At 46.0% G+C, this 17,856-nt stretch overlaps 1 protein-coding gene across 2 annotated transcripts in view; it reads left to right on the top strand.

The window, feature by feature from the left end:
- Positions 1-551: 551 nt before the first annotated feature.
- The window catches only part of YWHAQ (tyrosine 3-monooxygenase/tryptophan 5-monooxygenase activation protein theta), a 41,006-nt gene continuing 23,701 nt past the window's right edge, over positions 552-17,856 (top strand). The window contains exons 1-2 of one of the 2 annotated variants that reach the window (XM_066234711.1): positions 552-662; positions 1,072-1,430. In XM_066234711.1, the coding sequence (XP_066090808.1) occupies positions 1,137-1,430 (294 nt within the window). In that variant the 5' untranslated portion in view covers positions 552-662; positions 1,072-1,136. The other variant, XM_066234712.1, reaches the window with a different exon arrangement.

Below are 17,856 nucleotides of genomic sequence, written 5' to 3'. Positions count from 1 at the left end.
GTCATTAAAGGCTGGTTTCAGTGTACTGAGCTCCAAACCTTTGTCACGACTAGGAAGGTGGAGGAAAGAAAGGCGCTTGTGCAACAAAACAGCCGATTGTGTCACCCTCGCGGGCCGGGCCTCCCCAGGGCCGACTAGAGCTGCAGCTGCATTAGTCCACAAGATGCAATGCACCATCTGCACCACTCCTGCAGCAGGACACACGGCCACCGCAGGCGAGGTCGTGCGAGCCTACGGCTCCCGTGCCGCACCCACAAGTGCTGGGGATGGTGGGGAGGATGAGGGAAATAGGTAACAGCATCGCAATGGCAACAGTGACGTCCTTTTACCCTGGATCTAATTGGAGGAAACCCCGTGGCCAAAGCCGCAGCCTGCCGGCCAACCGAACTTGCCCAAGCCGACCCACCCTCCTAGCCTCCGCTTCCCCGCCCGCCCCGCCCCCTTTGCCCCCTTCCGCGCGCTCAGGCTTCACTGGCTAGCGGCGGGTCGGGAGGCGGGACTATGTGGGGCATCTCGGCCTGTCATTGGGCAACGGGAGCGAGGGCAGCTGCGCGGAGACCCGCCCCTCGGCTCCGGGGTAGGCTGAGACGGGAGGGTCCTCTGCTAAAGCCAAAAGCGGATCAAAGTGGTGGGACTCGCGCCGCGGCCGCGGAGACGTGAAGGTGAACGCCGGGGCTCCTCTGCTGCCCTTGTCGTGCCTGGCCGGGCCTGCGGGGAGGGGAAGGCGGGAAGGGCAGGAGTCCTGGAGCGGCCGGCCTCGGCGCCACTCTCCGTACGGACGGCTCCGGCGGGAAGGTGCGGGCCAACGGCCGCTTCCATTTTGGGCCGGGCAGGGTAGGGTAGGGCAGGCGCGGGAGCTGCCCGTCCTCCTCCTCCCTCTCCCGCCTCCGGCCGCCTCCGGCCGGAGCCCCTCGTCGTCCCGGGCGCCCCGCGGGGAGCGTGGGCGGGGGAGGGCAATCCAGCCGGGCCACGCGTGCGGGGCAGACAAAAGGGGCGGCGGCGGACGGGCGGCGGGCGCATTGTCTGACGGCGCCGCCCCCGCCTCTCCGCTGCCACCGCCGCCGCCCGCAGGCCCTCCGCACGCCCCCTCTGATCCGGCTCGGTGCTCGCCCTCGCTGTCCTCGCCGGCCGTCCCCATGGAGAAGACGGAGCTGATTCAGAAGGCGAAGCTGGCCGAGCAGGCCGAGCGCTACGACGACATGGCCACCTGCATGAAGGCCGTGACGGAGCAGGGCGCCGAGCTGTCCAACGAGGAGCGCAACCTGCTCTCGGTGGCCTACAAGAACGTGGTCGGCGGCCGCCGGTCCGCCTGGAGGGTCATCTCCAGCATCGAGCAGAAGACCGACACCTCCGACAAGAAGTTGCAGCTGATCAAGGACTATCGGGAGAAAGTGGAGTCCGAACTGAGGTCCATCTGCACCACGGTCCTGGTGAGTCGGCGGGGAGCCTGGCGCGGGGGGGGGGGGGGGGGACGGGACGGGACGGGACGGGACGGGACACGGGGCCGCCCGGGCTCTTTTGTGCGAGGTTTTTTCAGTGAGAAGTTCACGGGCACGGGAAGGAAATGCGGGCCGGGGCATCCCTTAGGCGTCCATCGTGGTGTGTAAAGAGTTTGGGACGGTGGCCTTGACCTCCTTAATGTGTTATTTCAGTTGAGAGTCGAGAAAGCTGTTTTGCCAGGGTAAGTAGATGTTTTGCCAGGTTCCCGCCAACACCGCGTAACTTTGAAACATCCAGGTGGGTTTGCACTGGACGGAAAGTCGTCGTTAAGCTTACCGGGGCTATCTGGCAACCCTTTCAATGTGTTGAATCAATCAGTTCGTGGGCTCCAGGCTTCGGTTGAGAGAAGGCGCAGGTAGCATTACCGTAGACACGATGTATGTAATAGGGTTCCCTCCCAAATCCGGCAGTGCAAATTTACTTTGAAAATCTGAACACACTTTTTCAGGTAAGAGTTATCTGTAGCCCTTTTTGCCCTGTTCAAAAGAGGGAAAGTTCGGTAAATGTGGAAAAGACATCTATGGAGAACAGAATACCTGGGAAAATTTCAGGATTAAATAACATTTCCTTGCTGTTGTGTGGCTACACGTAAACACTAATGTATTGAACAGAACTCTCCAGCGTGGAGCCGGCAAGGAACGCTCTCCAGGTTTTGAACTGTCTGGACTTAGCAGCGGTGGCCCCTGGGTGTAGGAGGTGTTTGCTGTGATTCACCCTTACCGGTGTGAGCGAACATTTCTAGCTTTGTCATAACCTGAGTCTTTCGATCAAAGATAAGTTTAAAAAATTTTAAACACCAGCCTGATATCCTGGAGTGTTTTTAAGTGTTTTAATACAGGGAGTCATTTCTACCGATGAAATGTGACAATTGTCTTTTTTAAGTGCCACTTTTTACCAGAAGTCTACTGATTTTTGACATGTTTGTTTCTCACTGTACTTTTGGCAGACTTTAAAGGACAAGCAGGCTAGGTTGGTGATTTTTCCAGAAGGAATGGGGGGGGTTGCTTCTCTTTCTTCACCTTTCTCTTTCTTGCCCCGTCAGATTGGTGAGGCAGGAATTTTTTTTTTTTAAACTTCTTTTAACCTGTTTTCCCAATACTGTAATCATGGCTGATGGAGCTAGCTGGTAGAGGGGCAGAGGAAGAATGCAGAGTGTGCACCAAGTGCAGAAAGGTTTACTTATAGGTTGTTCACATTCGTTGTTTTCATCTATCTTCTTAGCTTCCTTTCTGTGCTTGACACAGGGGAGGCAGTTACAAAAGCGTTTTGAACTGAATTGCTTCTGTTCAAAAAGTTTACCAACTTGAAAGTGATGGATTTCAATAGCACGTAGTGATTTCTGTAGACAACACTGAGTCTGTATCAAGAGGAGACTGTAAGAATTCGTATGTGAATGAGAAGCTTTTCTCGATATGTAGAGTCTCACAGCACATTTCAGTCTCTTTCTGTTCAGTAATTACTTAGCAGTTTACTTCCTTGCAGTAATTCTGAAGTACCACAGAATTTTTCCTGTTCTCTAAGGCAGGAATGGAGGAGAATTTAGTTTAATTTCTAAGTTACTTGAAAGAGAGACCAGGTCTGTAGAGTAGACCTTCCCATAGGAGAAAACCCTTGAAATTAGGACAGGTTTTTTTTATATACTGAGTGAAATAGAAGAGTTTAACTTGATTAATATGAGGTGTAAGTAAAACATTTTTTATTGGTAAAATGGCTTGAGTCTAATTGTGACTTAATGACCAACCTTACAAAGAGAAATCCTAGGAAAGGTCATCTTCAATTTGACAACAGTGTTTGAGATCTCAGGGTGTGCGAGGCACTGCTCATGAGTGGTCTAGGAAGAACAGCACTGAGAATGGTAGGATTTTTGCATGGATTTATAAGGAGAACATGTGTAAATGCACAAACATAAATAATATATAATTCCCATGAAATGGTTTTAAACAAGCCATGTGTAGTTTTAGGGAAATGGAAACCTCAGGAGGGCTTCCCAAAGAGTTCCGGGTTTAACGTTGAAGGAGGTTGAAAGAGGTTGAAGGAGGATGGGGGTCAATACGCCAGGCAGAAGGAATACACAGGATAGGCCTTCCTTATTCAGGGAAGAAGGCTTCCATGTGCCTGGAGCAGAGTAGATAGCTGTTGCAGGAGAAAAGCCTGGAAAAGAAGGTAAGAACGGTATGAGAAGGTTGTCAGGGAATTTTCCTTATTTGGTTGACAGTGAGGAGGCATTGGAGATTTTTGAATTATTTTTGAGTGGCGTGCATTGGCATCATCTAGAATTTGTGGTAAGGAGTTTTATGAAAATAATGAGGGTCCCTGGCCCAGTAGCTCAGTTGATTAGAGGTTGCAGGTTCGATCCCTGGTCAGGGCACATGCAAGAATCAACCAATGAGCCCTAGCTGGTTGGCTCAGTGGTAGAGCGTCGGCCTGGCGTGCGGAAGTCCCGGTTCGATTGCTGGCCAGGGCACACAGGAGAAACGCCCATCTGCTTCTCTACCCCTCCCCCTCTCCTTCCTCTCTGTCTCTCTCTTCCCCTCCCGCAGCCGAGGCTCCATTGGAGCAAAAGATGGCCCGGGCGCTGGGGATGACTCCTTGGCCTCTGCCCGGGGCGCTAGAGTGGTTCTGGTCATGACAGAGCAACGCCCCGGATGGGCAGAGCATCGCCCCCTGGTGGGGGTGCCGGGTGGATCCTGGTCAGGCGCATGCGGGAGTCTGTCTGACTGCCTCCCCGTTTCCAGCTTCAGAAAAATACAAAAAAAAACCCCAAAAACCTAAAAAAAAACAATTAACCAATGAATGCATAAATAGGTGGAACAACAAATTGATGTTTCCATCTCTTTCTCCCCCCTCCACCTTCCTCCCTTTCCCTCCCTCCCCCCCCTCTCAAAATCCGTAAATAAAAAAGAGGAAAGAGGAGTGAAACCTGAAGTTTCTGAACATGAGTGCTACAGTGAGGTTTCCTTTTTCATTTGGTGAAAACAGACTTGTTATACAAGTGTAGTAACAGTGACAGGATGGGCAAACTAGGTTCTGAATAGCAGAGATTGTCAGCCTCATTTCATTACATAGAGTTGGTTGGGGGCAGAATTAGTTGAGCTATTTACTCAAAGTGAACATGGTAGACAACTCAACCCTTTGGATAAGCATATTAAGAGAGGCTTCTGAACTGGTAAGGGGAGAAAAAATGTTAAAATCGAGTAATTGAAAGAGCAAAGGAGATAAAAAGGACCCAAAGGACCAGATTATTTTTAAAATCTGAGAAATGATGGACAAGATTTTACCAAGTTGTCTGTCTCCCAATGTTTGGGCTAAAATTTCTTGTCTTTTCCAATTTTAATTTTTTGAGGGGGATGATAAAATTATATAGGTCCTAGCCATTCTGCCTCTGCTCTGACTTCTTCCCAACTCTAAAATGAGTAGTTTTTTGTGTTTTTTTTACAGAGGCAGAGATAGACAGGGACAGACAGACAGGAACGGAGAGAGATGAGAAGCATCAATCATCAGTTTCTCGTTGCGACTTCTTAGTTGTTCATTGATTGCTTTCTCACATGTGCCTTGACCACGGGCCTTCAGCAGACCGAGTAATCCCCTGCTGGAGCCAGCGACCTTGGGTCTAAGCTGGTGAGCTCTTTGCTCAAGCCAGATGAGCCCGCGCTCAAGCTGGCGACCTCGGGGTCTCGAACCTGGGTCCTTCCGCATCCCAGTCTGACGCTCTATCCACTGCGCCACCACCTGGTCAGGCTAAAATGAATAGTTTTTAAAGACCAGATTGAAGAACATGCTGTCATGAGTTAGTGAAGGGGTACACAGGAATGTTGGGAATAGCAAAGTTTTTTTATTTTTCCAAAGTTAGAAGTGGGGAGGCAGACAGACTCCTGCATGCGCCTGACCGGGATCCACCCGGCATGCCCACCAGGGGGCGATGCTCTGCCCATGGGGTGTTGCTCAGTTGTGGTTGGAGCCATTCTAGCACCTGAGGCAGAGGCCATTGAGCCGTCCTCAGCGCCCGGGCCAACTTTGCTCCAATGGAGCTTCGGCTGCGGGAGGGGAAGAGAGAGACAGAGAGGAAGGAGAGGGGGAGGGGTGGAGAAGCAGATGGGTGATTCTCCTGTGTGCCTGACCGGAAATCAGACCCAGGACTTCACACCTCAGGCCGATGCTCTACCACTGAGCCAACTGGCCAGGGCCTTTTTTGCTTTTTTTAAAATTTAATTTTAGAGAGAGTGAGTGGGGCATTGATTTGTGTATGTGCCCTGACCAGAGATTGAACCCGCAACCTTGGTTTATCAGGATGACACTCTTAACCAACTGAGCTACTTGGTCAGGGCAGGAATTGCAAAGTTTAAATGAAAAAGATTAATAGGTTGCAGAACAATCAGGCAGTGTTTAAAAAGCATGTGTAAGGTGTTTGTGAGTCATTAAGAACTATGGATGTGGGGTAAGGGCATATTGATGAAATCAAAGGGGTCTACAGAACCCTTCTTGGACTTGGGGAACAAAACCTGTCATTTACAAGAAAGTGACCTTGGAGTAAGAAGGGAACACTTAGAGAATGTATACAAGATGACTGTCTCAAGCCCATCTTATTTCATGTTAATGGTCTTTTTATAGATTGATTTCATTAGGCTGCTTTGGTATAATATATTAAGCAATTTTAGGAACTAAGCTCTTAAGGTCTATGTACCGACTTTTCAAATAAAAATCACTTAAGGGGGGAGGGGGGATGGGGTGAAGAAGGAGAGAGGGGTTGGGGGAGGGGAGGGGCACAAAGAAAACCAGATAGAAGGTGACAGAAGACAATTTAACTTTGGGGGAGTGGTATACAGCACAATCAAATGTCAAAATAATCTAGAGATGTTTTCTCTCAACATATGTACCCTGATTTATCAATGTCACTGCATTAAATTTAATTTAAAAATATCACTTAAGCCTGACCAGGAGGTGGCGCAGTGGATAGAGCATTGGACTGGGATGCTGAGGACCCGGGTTCGAGACCCCTAGGTTGCCAGCTTGAGCGTGGGCTCATCTGGTTTGAGCAAAAAAAAAAAAAGTGCTCACTAGCTTAGACCCAAGGTCGCTGGCTCAAGCAAGGGGTTACTCGGTCTGCTGAAGGCCCGCGGTCAAGGCACATATGAGAAAGCAATCAATGAACAACTAAGGTGTCGCAACGGAAAACTGATGATTGATGCTTCTCATCTCTCTCCGTTCCTGTCTGCCCCTATCTATCCCTTTCTCTGACACTCTCTCTCTGTCCCTGTAAAGAAAAAAAAAATCACTTAAAATAGGCCTGACCTGTGGTGCGCAGTGGTTAGAGTATCGATTAGGAATGCTGAGGTTGTTCGAAACCTTTGGTTTGCCTGGTCAAGGCACATACTGGAAGCAACTACAAGTTAATGCTTCCCACTCCCCTCCCTTCTCTTTCTCTAAAATCAAATATAATCTTAAAAAAAAGGAGTCACTTAAAATAATAATGTAGATGGTGATGGATAAAGATTTGACTTGGGAAGTGAACACAATATGGTGTACAGAGATGTGTTGTAGAATGGGGCACCTGAAACCTGTTATGTTTACCAGTGTCACCCCAATAAAATTTAATTGAAAAATGATGCCTGACCTGTGGTGGCGCAGTGGATAAAGCGTTAACCTGGAAACACTGAGGTTGCCGGTTCAAAACCCTGGGCTTGCCTGGTCAAGGCGCATATGGGAGTTGATGCTTCCTGCTCCTCCCCCTTCTCTCTCTCTCTCTCTCCTCTCTATAATGAATAAATAAAATCTAAAAAAAAAAAAAAAGAAAGAAAAAAAAAAAGAAAAATGATAAACTAAAATAGTATGTAGAAACTGAATGTTGTCTATGTTGGTATGTAAAAGCTCTGTAAACTTAAATCAGCTATAGCCTTGAATTCAGTTAAGTGTTCTAAATTAATATCTTAATGAAAATCAATCGTTCTGGTTATTATTTTGAAGTAAGACTGTTATTTTTGATAGTTAATGAATCTGAATGTAATTTTTGGATATAATGGAAAAACTATGAGCTCTGGAATCAAGAGGAACAGTTTTTGAATCATTGTTCCGTAATAATCTGTTGTGACCATGGACAAGTTTCCTGGTCTCTCAGACTCTGTTTCTTCATCTGTAAATTGGTAACGAGGTGTCTACTTTTATAGCTTGTAATTAAAATAAAAGCTGAGGTTTATTGGGCACTTACTATACACTATGCACTATTTTTAGCACTTTATATACTCACTTTGTTCCTGTAAGTTAGATTGATAGTATTGTTTCTGTTTCAAAGTTGGGAGAAGTAGGGCATAAGGAAGTTAAGTAACTTGGTCAACATCCCAAAGCCTAGTGAGTGGCAGGGCAAGAACGTGAACCCGGCTGGTGTGGCTCCACGTGAAGTGAAACACATTTGTCTCTAAGTACATGGCAGCTGACGGAAGAGCATAGTTTGATTCTCTGTTTTGAGGAATTTGTACAGTTAAGATATATAAGACATGTTTGTAAGTTAAGAGGGAGGTTAAATCGCTCTGGTGGACAAAACTGCCATAATCTAGATTTTGAAGCCCCCCTCAATCACAAGATATTGTAATAAAATTTAAAAATCTGACAATTAGATTTATTGCCTTTAGATTTTAAGCTCTTTGAAGCCAATAATTGTGTGGTTTATTTTTCTTATTTTTTTCTTTGAGAAGTAAAAGAAATGTATTTTACATATAAATGTAGAGTTAGATTGGTGGTTCTCAACCAGGGTGACTTGATCCTTCAGGAGACATTTGGCTAGTTCTGGAGGCAGTTGTGGGAGGGGTATTACTAGCATAATGAGTAGAGGCCTGAATGCTGCTGAGCATCATGTGATGTGTAGGAACTCTCCCCCCCTCCCCCCCACTAAGGATTATCCACAAATAAAATGAAAATATTAAGTTGTACTGAACTGTCTATCATACCTGTCTTTGGGTTATTGTTAACATGCTGGCATCTTGTCAGAACCCTTTGTCTAGACTTCATTTTGTTTCCTTGTCACTATGACTATGCTATATCACTCTATATTTCATCTCTTTTGTTTTGCTTTTTGTTTTGCTTTTAGAGAGAGACGGGAAGAAAGAGACAGAAAGGAGAGCAGTGAAAGGAATCAACTCATAGTTGCTTCACTTTAGTTGTTCACTGATTGCCTCTCATACAGGGCTTGGTGGGGGGTGAGGGGAGGTGGCTCGAGCCAGTGATCTTTGGTCTGAGGCCAGCAACCTTCGGATTACGTTGATGATCCCATGCTCAGTTTGTCATGCCTATGCAAGCTGATGAACTCAGGTTTGAACCTGGGACCTCAACATCCCAGGTCAACACTCTTGTCTACTGCTCCACCACTGGTCAGGCTCACCTTTTTTGGCAAAGTTGCTTCCAAGGCCTTGAGCTTTGCTCTTAAAAACTTGACACTGATGGCCCTGGCCGGTTGGCTCAGTGTTAGAGCGTCGGCCTGGCGTGCGGGAATCCCGGGTTCCATCCCCGGCCAGGGCACACAGGAGAAGTGCCCATCTGCTTCCCCACCCCTCCCCCTCTCCTTCCTCTCTGTCTCTCTCTACCCCTCCCGCAGCCAAGGCTCCATTGGAGCAAAGTTGGCCCGGGCGCTGAGGATGGCTCTGTGGCCTCTGCCTCAGGCGCTAAAATGGCTCTGGTTGCAACAGAGCAACGCCCCAGATGGGCAGAGCATCGCCTTCTGGTGGGCATGCCAGGTGGATCCCAGTTGGGCGCATGCGGGAGTCTGTCTGACTGCCTCCTGGTTTCCAGCTTCAGAAAAAAGAAAAATAAAACTTGACACTGGTTCTGGCCGGTTTGCTCAGTGGATAGAGTGTCGGCCCGGTATACAGAAGTCCCCGGTTCGATCCCCAGTCAGGGCACACATGACAAGCGACTTAGCTGCTTTTTTTTCTCTCTCTCTTCCCCTCTGGCAGCCATTGGCTCAATTGGTTTGAGCATTGGCCCCAGGTACTGAGGATAGCTCATTCGAATCTCAGCCCCAGACAGGGGTTGCAGGTTGCCAGGTAGAGGGAGTCTGTCTCTATCTCCCCTCCTTTCACTTAAACAAAACAACTAACAACTTGGCACTGGTACCTGACCTGTGGTAACACAGTGGATAAAGTGTCAACCTGGAATGCTGAGGTCACCGGTTTGAAACCCTGGGCTTGCCTGGTCAGGAGAAGCCAACTACAAGTTGATGCTTCCCACTCCTCCCCACCATCTCTCTCTCTCCTCTCTCTAAAATCAGTAAAATATTTAAAATAATAAAAAGATTAAAATAAAAATAAAAACTGGGCACAGAGGCCCTGGCTGGGTAGCTCAGTTGGTTAGAGCGTGGTCTTGTTGGTTAATGCATGGTCACAACATGTCAAGGTTGCAGATTTAATCCCTGGTCAGGGCACATACAAGAATCAACCAGTGAATGCGTAAATAAGTGGAACAACAAGACAGTGTTTTTCTCTTCCTCCCTTTCTCTCTCAAATCATTTAAAAAAAAAAAAAGGGCACAAAGAAAAAAGGTCCAACTGAAAGTATAGTGAAATCTATTTGAAAAATGGACTTAAAGTGGGTGAACAGCAGATATTCCCCTCTCCTTCGTGAGTACCACTGATAGTTGGGCATGTGTAGTTCCAGACTCTTACTCCTCTAGTGCGTGTTTATTTGGATGTTGCGTAATTATACTAAAATGTCCTATTGAACCTTTAGGTTGTAGACAATTTTTGGCTGTTGTACACAACATTGCTTTATACTAGGATTTACTTAGGTAATGTTCTTGGAAGTAAAATTTGCAAATCAAAAGAGAATGCTTTTCTTCCAGCTAGCCCTCTGAAAAGAAGGTATGCGTTTATACTGGTGGCACTTGTTGACAGTGGCCGTTCCTCCTACCCTCTCCAGGACAGGCAGGTTTGGGGGAGTAACGGAAACCTAGTGACTGGAAAGGTTGAAATTTACCTCCTCTTAGCCAGTGGTGGGTGTAATGAGGATTACCTCTGTTCTTTTTTGTTTTAAGTCTCACATACAGTTTCATATATAAAATATCATAGAATGGAAATAGCTAATTCAGGGTATTTGAAAGTTGGGAGGTCTGCTTGATTATATATATTTTTTTTCTTTTCTTTTTTTTTTTTTTTTTCTGAAGCTGGAAACAGGGAGAGACAGTCAGACAGACTCCCGCATGCGCCCGACCGGGATCCACCCGGCACGCCCACCAGGGGCGACGCTCTGCCCACCAGGGGGCGATGCTCTGCCCATCCTGGGCGTCGCCATATTGCGACCAGAGCCACTCTAGCGCCTGGGGCAGAGGCCAAGGAGCCATCCCCAGCGCCCGGGCCATCTTTGCTCCAATGGAGCCTCGGCTGCGGGAGGGGAAGAGAGAGACAGAGAGGAAAGTGCGGCGGAGGGGTGGAGAAGCAAATGGGCGCTTCTCCTGTGTGCCCTGGCCGGGAATCGAACCCGGGTCCTCCGCACGCTAGGCCGACGCTCTACCGCTGAGCCAACCGGCCAGGGCCTGCTTGATTATATTGATGTTCCTTTGTAGCATCAATCTCAACTTTTGTATCATATTTAACACTTTTCAGAGCAATGAAGGAAAATTAGTATCTTTTTGTTTCATTGGCTTGCTAGTTGTAAGTGGTAGAGAGGCATTATTTAAAAGATGCAAAAAGAGCCCTGGTTGGTTGACTCAGTGGTAAACTGTTAGTCCTGCATGTGCATGTCGATTTCTGGTCAGGGCACTTAGGAGAAATGACCATCTGTGTCTCCGCCCCTCCCCCTCTCACTTCTCTCCCTCTCTCTCTCTCTCTCCCACCCTCTCTCCCCCCTCCCTCCCTCCCTCCTCCCTTCCTGCAGCCATGACTCTACTGGAGCGTGTTGGCCCCAGCTGCTGAGATGGCTTCATGGCCTCTGCCTCAGGCGCTAAAAAATGGCTCCAGTTGCAGCGGAGCAAGGGCTACAAATGGGCAGAGCATCGCCCCCTAGTGGGGTTGCTGGATGAATCCCAGTCACTGCACATGTGGGGGTCTGTCACTGCCTCCCTGCCTCTCACTGAATAGAAAAAAAAAAAAAGATGTACAATAAAAAGGAGAAAAATTGTAACTCATTAATTGCTATTTTAAAAACTTAATTTTTTTAGAGTTGATTTTAGAGAGAGAAATTAGGATTAGGTATTCATTGGTTGATTCTTATATGTGCCCTGACCAGCGATCTAACCTACAACTTTGATGTATCTGGACAGTGCTTTAACCCAGTGTTCCCCTCCCCTCTTCTCTTCTCTTCTCTTTGTGAGAGAAACAGGCAGAGGCAGCCACACAGGAGGGGAGAGAGTTGAGAAGCCTCATTGCAGCACTTAAGTTCATTGATTGCTTCTCATATGCACCTGGCCAGGGAGGCTCCCACTAAGCTTGTGACCCTTTGCTTAAGCCATTGACCTTGGCTTCAAGTGACCATCGGGACATGGCTGTGATCCCATGCTCAAGCTGGATAAGCCTGTGCTCAAGAGGGTGACCTTGGGGTTTTGAATGTGGGTCCTCAGCGTCCCAGGCCAACGCTCTATCCACTGCGCCACGGCCTGGTCAGTCTAACCCAGTGATTTTCAACCGCTGGTCCACAGCATGAAATTTCAGGTGGGCGGGTGGTTAAAAAACACTGCTCAAACCCACTGAGCCAGAGCTAATAAAACTCTTAATCCACATGTAAATCAATGGTGAAGATTTCTTGAATATTTTGTGATAAAAATCTGACCAGCTTTGAAAATACTGTTTCATATTGGTATGTTTAAAGACAAAATGATGATGGTGCTAAGACTTCAAAGTGAGGGGATAGACAAAATGAGAGCATCTATAAATGAATATGGTTGCAGCTGGTTTTAATGGGAATTCATTGTACTGTTCTTTCCTATATCTTCAGAAATTTACATAATTATAAAATTATCACTCCCCTAGAAATTCTTCTTGGTATTTACACAAGAGGGATGAAAATGTAGGTTCAGAAAGAGACCTGTACACGAATGTCTATAGCAGCTTTATTCTAAGGGTGGAAAACTTGAAATGATCCATTAATAGGAAAATGGATAAACAGACTGATATTTTCATATAATGCAATATTAATAAAAAGGACTAGGTTACTGATACATACTACCATAGGGTGATGTCAAGAACTTGGATTTTGAAAGGACTGAGTGTTCCATTAATGTTTTTTCTATATGAAAGTTAGTTTTATGTAATTTAGCCTTTAAGATATTTATTAAAAAATATATAATACTTAAACATTCAAGGACTGACATTTGAAATAGAAAATGGTATATATATTGAAGCAGCTTGGTCAAACTACAGTAGATCCTCCTTATCCAGGCCTGGGATATTTATTTCTAAGACCTGAAGTGGATGCCTGAAACTGGAGAGTACCAAACTCTATATATACTGTTTTTCCTACACATAATTACTTGAAGAACTTTATAGTTTTTCTTTGGCTTATTTGAATTGCCAGCATCACTACTCTTGTACTTTGGGACCACAATTAAGTAAAATAAAAGTTACTTGAACACAAGCGCTGCAATACTGTGACAGTTTATCTGATAACTGAGAAAGCTACTCATAGACTAACGGGGAGGTAGCTTATGTAGGGTGGGTATTCTGGACAAAGGGTTGATTGACATCTTGGGCAGGACGGAGTGGCACGGCACAAGATTTCATAACAATACTCAAAAGAGCATGCCGTTTAAAACTTATGAATTGTCTGTTTCTGGAATTTTCCATGTAATATCTTTGGACTGTGGTCGACTATGAATAACTGAAACCAAGGAAAGCAAAGCTGTGGATAGAGGGTTACTGCTGTAGTGATGGTCCCGTGGAAATTTTTATTTCCTCTTCTCCTTTCTCACATCTGCCTCACATTACCATAGCCTCTTAAATTGTGCCCTATAATAGAGCTGGTAAACTAGAGGGTTGTATATAATACAGCAGTAAATGTCTGTGGCATGGGTTAGCATGCTGCAGTGTGTGGTATGTGACGGGAAGCACGTTCCAAGTTTTAACAATCAGCTGGTCTGCGGGTTGAAGTTTTTTCATTTCTCCCCACTTGTGTTTGCTCGCCAACTCTGCTTGCTGTTGTGCAAGTCTTTCCAAATCTTCATTCAGTGACTTGAACTTATTCACCCACATGTCTGAGGCCTTCAGGTCAGCAGCTTGTAGTTCAAAATCTCTGACGGAGACACCGTGGATGTAACTCAGGTCGGCGCTGTCCACTGCACACTCGTGTGGATGGGTGATGAACTTAAAAAGATGAGTGCGCTCATGAAATTCTCCAAAGCACGCTTTATATGACTGTAGGAGATTAGATGTGAAGCCTGCTAGCTGCTAGAGATCGAGATGTTGAGCAGGGTCACTTGCTGTGCATGCATCTTTAAATGCTCCCAATTTTTCAAACTATAGTAAACGACCAGTTTCAATGTCGGTGATGAAGAGTTCCAGTTTGTTTTCAAATGCAAACACTGCTTGTTGAAGGGGATAAGACTATTTCCAACGCCTTGCATTTTCACATTGAACTGGTTCAGATGTTCAGTCATGTCCATGAGATAGTAGAACTTCAGGATCCACTCAATGTTAGCTAACTCAGGATGCTCGACGTTTTTCATTTCAAGAAAGGTCCGGATTTCAGGCCCTGGCTGGTTGGCTCAGTGGTAGAGAGTCGGCCTGGCGTGCGGAAGTCCTGGGTTTGATTCCCGGCCAGGGCACACAGGAGAAGCGCCCATCTGCTTCTCCACCCCTCCCCCTCTCCTTCTTCTCTGTCTCTTTCTTCCCCTCCCGCAGCCAAGGCTCCATTGGAGCAAAAATGGCCCGGGCGTTGGGGATGGCTCCATGGCCTCTGCCTCAGGCGCTAGAGTGGGTCTGGTCGCAACAGAGAGACGCCCCGGATGGGCAGAGCATCTCCTCCTGGTGGGTGTGCTGGGTGGATCCCGGTCGGGCACATGCGGGAGTCTGTCTGACTGCCTCCCCGTTTCCAGCTTCAGAAAAATACAAAAAAAAAAAGTGTCCGGATTTCGCGCTGAGCACTTTTCCTCTTGACATTAACGCACATTGCTGTGCAGAAGCAGACCAGGATAATTGTTCCAAACTTCATCCAGCAGTGTTTTAAACTGGCGATCATGTAAAGCTCAGGCAACAATAAAGTTGACCACTGGAATGACCAGCGACATCACCTCACCAAGCTGCTCGCCACACATCTGAGCACAAAGTGCCTCCTGATGCAGTGAAAACTTAGGATGGGTCTCTTTTCATGTTCACAAAGAAGGGCTGTGAATCCTCTGTTTTTCCCCACCATGCACAGAGCAACATCAGTATACACCGAAATAAGTTTACCCATCGGTAGATTTTTTTTCTTTAGCAAACTCAGTGAAAGACTTGAATAAATCCTCCCCTCTTGTTGTCTCTTTCATAGGCAAAACAGCAAGACTTTCCTCATGTAGTGTGTCACCAACAGCATACCTTGCAATCATGCTGAACTGGGATAAATAGCTTATGTCTGTTGACTCATCCAAAGCGAGAGAAAAGAATGGTGCTGCATTTATGTCCTTTACTTGTGTTGCCTCAGTTTGATTTGCCATCATGATGGTACGATCTTGAACAGTTCTTGTCAACGGAGGCTTGTCTTTTATTCATTTGATTATCTTGTCTTTATCCGAAAAGTTGTCAATAGTTCATTGGCAACATCAAGCATGAATGTCTTGGCGTACTCCCCATCTGTGAATGGCATTCCATTTCTCACAATTGCTAAAGCCACCAGCAAAGCTAGCCGAATTCCAATCACCTTGTTGGGTCCAAACATGGAGTTGCTGCTGACTAGCTTGTACTCTGCACAGTAGCTCTTGACATGCTTTCTTCCTGCTGTTCCCTGCTGGATATTTTGATGCAAATGTAGTATGGTGTGTGTTGAAGTGCTGCTTTATATTTGAGCGTTTCATCGATGCAATTTTATCATTGCATATTAGACACTGCAGAACCTGCTCTCTCCACAAAGGCGAATTCTTCTGTCCATTCCTGCTGAAAAGTACAATACTCCTCATCTTTTTTTCTTTTAGCCATCTTCTTCATCAAAAGGGTTTCTGCAGTTAGCTCACTGACTACTTGATTAAAAGGAAGGAAGTTGCCTGACCAGGCGGTGGCGCAGTGGATAGAGCGTCGGACTGGGATGCGGAGGACCCGGGTTCGAGACCCCGAGGTCGCCAGCTTGAGTGCGGGCTCATCTGGTTTGAGGAAAAGCCCACCAGCTTGAACCCAAGGTCACTGGCTCCAACAAGGGGTTACTCGGTCTGCTGAAGGCCCACAGTCAAGGCACATGGGAGAAAGCAATCAATGAACAACTAAAGTGTTGCAATGCACAATGAAAAACTAATGATTGATGCTTCTCATCTCTCTCCGTTCCTCTGTCTGTCCCTGTCTATTCCTTTCTCTGACTCACTCTATGTCTCTGTAAAAAATATAAATAAAAATTTAAAAAAAAAAAAGGAGGGAAGTTTTTCTTCCTGACCTCACAATGACCTGTGTACGTTATGCATTATCCAATAAAAATTTGGTGTTGTCCCGGAGGACAGCTGTGATTGGCTCCAGCTACTTGCAACCATGAACATGAGAGGTAGGAAATGAATGGATTGTAATACATGAGAATGTTTTATATTTTTAACGTTAGTATTTTTTTTTTATTAAAGATTTGTCTGCAAGCCAGATGCAGCCATCAAAAAAGCCACATCTGGCTTGCGAGCCATAGATTCTGGACCACTGACTTAAGACCAAACAGATTTGACTTACGGTGGCTGTTTTCTTAAACAAACAAACAAAAACAAAAAACTTTTTGCCCTGGCTAGATAGCTTGGTTGGTTAGAATATCGTCCTGAAGCACAGTTTGCTGGTTCGATCCCTGATGAGGGCACATACAGGAACAGCTCAATGTTTTTCTTTGCTCTCTGCCCCTCTCCCCACTTCCTCTCTTGATGAAATCAATAGAAAGAAACTTGTTTCCCCAGTCATTTGTCTTTTTCTTCACAAATCAATGTCTGAGTATTTTCTGAATACTAGTAAATTGTAAGTTGTCTAAGGGGAAGGAAGTATGTACCTTGGTTCTTCTGTTAGTATTGATCTGTCGTTGGTAAATTACAGTTGTGTATGTGTAATTGTTTTTGGTGCAGATTGACAAATTTAGAAAGTTTTTTAAGTGTCACTGGTGAATATATTAATGTGTCCTCCCAAAACTATATCTTGCCTAGAGAGTTGGGAATCTTTGAGCAGAAGGTGTGTAACATTTCTGTGTTACTGTTATGGTGCTCACTATTCAGTTGCTGAGATGGGAATATAGCAGACAGAGGTCAGAGACAAAGGACTGGGCATTACATTTGTTTCTAACAATATCTGGAATTGGCTTAGCAGCTTGGGGTGAAGTAAGAAGACAAAGACTGATTTTCTTCGATATTAGCACATTACGGTTCACACACACTCCATTATTTGTCAAGGCTAAAATTCTTTCTGTTATGTCTTCACTGCATTTGTAACAGCTCTATTGCTGAGTTGGAAGACAGGATGAATGTTCTTAGACAAGAGCATTTTTATTGTTTTGGGATTCAAGTGCTAATTGTTTAGGGGAAGAGAGGGGAGGTGTACTGTGTTCACATCCTAGGCTCTAAAAAGCACCATTGTAGTTGAATTGATGGCAGTACTCCTCATTGGTGGTCATTTTGCCTGGGTTAGGGGATGGTGGTAGCTAGTGATCCTACGTTAGGAGGAGTTGTTTAGGAATATTTTGGGCAGGAAGAAAGATAAAGCCTTTTCTTTTTTTATTGAGAGCCTGAGATTGTTTTCACTTGTTTCTGCGCCTTCCCTTACTGTCCTCTGGTTTTTACCCCTTGTTTTCTTTTGCCCATGGAAGGAATTTACCTTGCACGGACAACTCTGGCTTCTTTTTACTCTCACTGTACCTACAGTGGCTCATACCCCTTGTGTCTGAGAAATACTTAGTCTCTGACCAGCTCGGCAGGACCCATTCATATTAATTTGTTTGGGTTTTGTTTGTTTGTTTTTTCGTGACAGAGAAGGACAGAGAGAGGGACAAACTGACAAGAAGGGAGAGATGAGAAGCATCAATTCTTTGTTGCAGCATTTCAGTTGTTCATTGATTGCTTTCCCATATGTGCCTTGACCTAGGGGGGCTACAGCAGAGTGAGTGACCCGTTGCTCAGACCAGATGAGCCCACGCTCAAGCCAGCAACCTCAGGGTTTCAAACCTGGGTCCTCCACATCCCAGTCCGATGCTCTATCTACTGCGCCACTGCCTGATCATTCTCATATTAATTTTAATTTATTAATTT

This window comes from Saccopteryx bilineata, chromosome 6 (assembly GCF_036850765.1).
Source record: "Saccopteryx bilineata isolate mSacBil1 chromosome 6, mSacBil1_pri_phased_curated, whole genome shotgun sequence".
NCBI classification, from domain to species: Eukaryota; Metazoa; Chordata; class Mammalia; order Chiroptera; family Emballonuridae; genus Saccopteryx; species Saccopteryx bilineata.
This window is presented reverse-complemented; position numbering and strand designations above follow the sequence as displayed.